At 37.5% G+C, this 4,964-nt stretch overlaps 2 protein-coding genes across 2 annotated transcripts; both read left to right on the forward strand.

The window, feature by feature from the left end:
- The first annotated feature begins 288 nt into the window (after window positions 1-288).
- LOC128264903 (larval cuticle protein A2B) lies at window positions 289-1,578 on the forward strand. The gene is made up of 2 exons (XM_053000616.1): window positions 289-384; window positions 733-1,578. Exons 1-2 carry the CDS (start codon window positions 373-375, stop codon window positions 1,165-1,167), a joined length of 447 nt encoding a protein of 148 aa, XP_052856576.1. The 5' UTR covers window positions 289-372; the 3' UTR covers window positions 1,168-1,578.
- Window positions 1,579-2,495: 917 nt separating this feature from the next.
- On the forward strand, window positions 2,496-3,468 carry LOC128264919 (angiopoietin-related protein 2-like). Its single transcript, XM_053000638.1, is given in 4 exon segments — window positions 2,496-2,723; window positions 2,786-2,843; window positions 2,846-3,146; window positions 3,207-3,468. Coding segments are annotated over 4 exon segments (666 nt in total). The 3' UTR covers window positions 3,286-3,468.
- Window positions 3,469-4,964: the final 1,496 nt, after the last annotated feature.

Consider the following 4,964-nt stretch of genomic DNA (forward strand, 5'->3'; position numbering starts at 1 on the left):
TGGTAATGTACCAGCGATAGCTCATATTTTTCTGAATGAATGTCATTTTAACTGGCACATACTATACATGTGGTATTATTATTATGTTATTATTATTTTTTGGTTGCCAAGTGTGGCCGATTGCTTGATTTGCCCCACAAAAGGTACAATTCGGCCTTGGGCGCTACTTTGTTTGGGTTGGGTTTTTGGTTTTTGGTTTTCGGTTTTCGGGTTTTGGTTTTCGGGCTTTGTGGGGATTTGAGTAATGAGAGGTAAGTACGGTGAACCATTTTAGGTATAAAGGCGAATCGTCGGCTGTGTTTCGTATCAAACAGCATCTTGCGTTCGACTCTTCAGCAACTCCACTTCCAGTCTTCAAAACAAGCTCCTAAAATGGCATTCAAGGTGGGTTTACTAGGATCATAAGGAATATTTTTGAAGGATTAATTAATTAATAAGAACTTCAGTATACAAATAAATTTAATTCAAGGTGGGCTTTCTAGGGAGTATATCTAAAAGAAATTATAAATAAATTAGAACTTTAATATGTAGTAAAATTAAATAAATAAAAGGGGTAAATAAAATTTAAATATTAAAAAATATTACAATATAACAGTTATAGAAATCAAACTTAAAAGCATAAATGTCATATTATTTAGTATTATATTTATACCTATATTATCGACTCCTTATACACAATCCCACAAGTCAATGAACAGCTAGTAAATATTATTTTTTCGTGAACCCTTTCAGTTTGTGGCCCTTCTCGCCCTGATCGCCGCCGCCAGTGCCGGAGTCGTCCTGCCCGCCGCCCAGGTGTACCATGCTGCTCCCGCCCAGGTGGCCACCTATGCGGCCCCTGCTCCCGCCGTCCTGAAGACCGTGGCCCATCCGGTGCTGGCCAGGAGCGACGAGGAGTACGATCCGCATCCGCAGTACAAGTACGCCTACGATGTGCAGGACTCGCTGTCCGGTGACTCCAAGAGCCAGGTGGAGGAGCGGGATGGGGATGTGGTCCGCGGGGAGTACTCGCTGATCGACTCCGATGGATTCAAGCGCACGGTCCAGTACACCGCCGATCCCATCAACGGATTCAATGCCGTGGTCAACCGGGAACCGCTGGTCAAGACCGTGGTGAAGACCGTGGCGCCAGTGGCTACCTATGCCGTTCCCGCCTACCACCACTAAACGTGGCCTGATTTCACCCCCTTTTGTTGACCTAGTTGTATGTTTAGTTTGGTGTTGAATCACAAATATATGTTTTTTTGTTTAAATTGAAAAAAAAGTTCCCCTCTATGTGGTGTCTTAAATGGCAGGAAGTTTTGGGCAGTAATAAATAAAAAGTGATTCCTTTTTATCCTATAACCAACTACGCGCTACAAAATACGTTTCCCTTTCTCAAAATTATGACCTTAGATATTTATTGCCACTTTTAAGAGTTAACATTATTAGCAAAGCTTTTTATTAACTTGGTAAATATTTCAGCAAGACAGGTTTTTAATTTTCAATTTTATAAAGATAATATGTGTTTAGATTTGTTTGCAAATCGTAAGGTCCTAGTCCCTCACTATCTTTGAACTTTGAGATTATGCGTATTTGAGTTTTTCCGGTTTAAATTTATTAATAATAATTCGTTCAGACGTTCAACGCTTATCACTCATACGTACTGTTGCCCTTCATCAAATTACCTATTTGAACTGGCACACATGTCGGTTTAATAATTTATTTCGATGCTTAAAGACCACTGCGCAATGCCTTAATCAATATTTATTAATTTTCTAATTGCACTACCAAATGAAGCGGTGAGAATTAAAATTCTCTCATTTTTTGTTCACCCTGAAGTTATTTAAAAAACAAATACATGTTAAGCTAGTATATGTTGTATAATATATACAGTCTTCAAGTGTTCTATAACTGTTGGTATGTAAATTGAAAGTTACAAAAGAGTGATTGTAACAATTATATTCAAGTTAATATGCGCTCATTAGGGTGGTAAAAAAAAAATTGTACTCTCACTGTTTAATGTGGTCGATTTTTGTGGGCAATAAATGTATTTGAGTTTAAGGTAATCGTCCCATAGTTTTTGTGAAAATGGCTCATATATATTAGTTTGAATACATTTTTTGATCTTAAGTGATTGATCATTGAACGTATTTTTTCCAAGAAAAGTGCTTCTAATGCAGCCAAACTCATACCTTAGGCGACCGAGAGTAGGATCTTAAAATTTGCATACAAACTTGGTCCACTCTAATGTACATACAAACATTTGTTATATATTATAAACATTTCTTTCCTTGCATTCAGTTTAATTTTGTTCAGATTAGTTTGGAATTGATTCTGCTAACGTTCGCAATGAACTCGCGGTGCTTACTGGTTTTTTAAATGTTTTTCCTTCTGGAAGAACATATTTTCGCTGGTGCCAACTTAATTAAGGACTTGTCGCAGGATCCATCTGATCATAATAATAAAACCGAACACAATGACAATTTATTGAACTGAAAAGCCAACTAAATACTATGAGAGAGACTATTGGAGACTTGCAAAGTCGGTTGGAAACGAACGAAGAGCTTCTGAAAGTGAAAAATGAACAAATCTCGGATCTAAGCAGTCAGATAAAGTCGATTGAAAGATCTAATCAGCTTTCGGAATGCCGCAAAACTGATGACAATTTACCCGACTCATGTCCCAGGGGCAGTCCCGATGGCATTTACCTAATAAAGATTCGAGATTTCGAGCCATTCAAAGTGCCTTGTGTGTATTTTCCACATGGTTGGACAGTAATTAAAAACGCCTCGACGGATCCGAGGACTTCGATCGAACCTGGGATGATTACAAAAATGGATTCGGAAATCTCAATGGAGAATTTTCATCGGGCTGGACAATTTGCATCGCATGACAGAGGCACGACCCCACGAACTCTACATTACGCTAAAGAAGGTTGATGGATCCATCAGCCATGCTCACTATGACGATTTTAAAATTGGCAGTGAGGACGAATTGTATGAGCTGAAGAGTATTGGGAATTATTCCGGTGACGCCGGAGACTCCCTTAATACCACTAAGAACAAAAAGTTCTCTACATTTGATCGGGATAATGACGAATGGGATGGAGCAAATTGCGCTCATCTGGAATACGGTGGTTGGTGGTATGGCAATTGTGGTTCTAGGTATAAACGTTCAATTAAAATCGAATTCATTGTTATTAAATTAACCTCTTAACATTACAGTCAGCTCAATGCAAAATACTATAAAGATGGCCAAATAACCAATGAAGACATAGGGAATAAACTAGGGGTCAGGGGATGACTACGACAGGAAAATATCACTCACCTACGTTGAAATGATGATAAGACCTAAGTCCTTATGAAGCGCAGTTGTAAATGATCAACAATCATTGCTTCAATCCAAAGGAAGTGAATTTGAAAATCTATGATATTGCTATTTTGCTATTACTATTTTATTTTTGCTTTTACTATTTTATTATACCCGTACCCCACTAATAAATAAATTGGAGCTGTTAAGCCTACTGGAATTGGTTTCTTATTTCGATTCCATAGATTTTTGTTTATTTTGCTAGACTAGCCCTTATGGGGTTACACAGATGTGCATAATCGGAAAATTCACTTTCTTTTTTAAACCCGAGAAATAAAAGCTATATACATTGATCAACAAATAAACGATAAGAATGCTAGCTAATTTGCATATATAGAGCGGTCTATATACATGTAACGTGATTGGGTTTCTCCAACTTATAACTTTTATAGCAGCTTGTCAGCAATATTTGGGGCTTCGTTGGTTCTCCAAGAAATATCTCAGTTTCAGTACAGTTTTAAAACTGCGGTCGGGTAATAAAGCAAAATGCAAATGCATGCATCGCTTTTTTCTATTTGCAGCAAATATTTTGCGCTCAAACAAAAAAAAAGATATCGATAAGAACATTTGCTTATTTCTGTGCATATTATACTCTATACATATATGTATATATTACGTGATCTGGTTTTTCCGATCTTTGGGCGACCTATACATATATATATAAGCAGTATTTTAAACTTCGTTGTTTCTTCAGCGAATAGCTAAACGACAGTAGATTTATAAAATTGCAATGGAGTGATTAGAAGAACTGGTTCGGTTTGCAGGAATAATTTGTCGACTCTCAGGTTTGTGCTTCTACTAATCACTTTAAAGATACTCTCAAGATTCCCAAATGTATAAATGTTTTCAGATGACAGCCCTTTATTATTATTTAACCAAACTAAATAGCAAATGTCGTAAACAAAAGCATGGCTTACCCACGAATAACCATTGCGTTTTAAGGTGCACTTCCGGATGACCCCAATGCGCTGGAAACCGTAATGGAATCCTGGCAACATTTGGTGCACTCGTGGAGTAAATCAAAGGCACTCCCTTTGCAAACGGAGTGAACATTGTACCCTCTGGATTTCGCTTTACTTTTTATTCGGATGCCGTTTGCCTTTGTTATTAAATTGCCAGCCACATTGCGCACACTGGGGAGTATTTATTAAGTCATAAGCTCCCATGTGAGAAATATGGGCGGGGACGTTGGAGAGTGGGTGTAATTGTGCCAACAACACACGCGCACAGATGCAAAAGACGTGCAGTTTGCACCTACATTTTACCCACAGCCACAGCCACAGCTCAAGGATAGGTAAACTTTCGCTGGCAGAAAGAAAGTGCAGAGAAAGTAGCATCGAGAAAAGAACAGGAGAAGAGCTTGCCAGAAAAGTAACTATTAAAAGTCCTTTGAATTTTATTGCTCAATCGAATTAAATGTTAATACCATATTCATTGTACGGGCAAATAAATTAATATCCTTCAAAACTTGACTATTGACTTGACTTGAGTATTTAAAATGGTCTACGACATATAATGAAATAAAACACTCAATAGCAGAATAAATATATGTCATAACTTATAGTTCACAAACATTTCGGCTTAAAAAAAAACTGATTTGACATATTAGTAGG

The sequence above is a fragment of the Drosophila gunungcola genome, unplaced genomic scaffold, assembly GCF_025200985.1.
Source record: "Drosophila gunungcola strain Sukarami unplaced genomic scaffold, Dgunungcola_SK_2 000084F, whole genome shotgun sequence".
NCBI lineage: Eukaryota > Metazoa > Arthropoda > Insecta > Diptera > Drosophilidae > Drosophila > Drosophila gunungcola.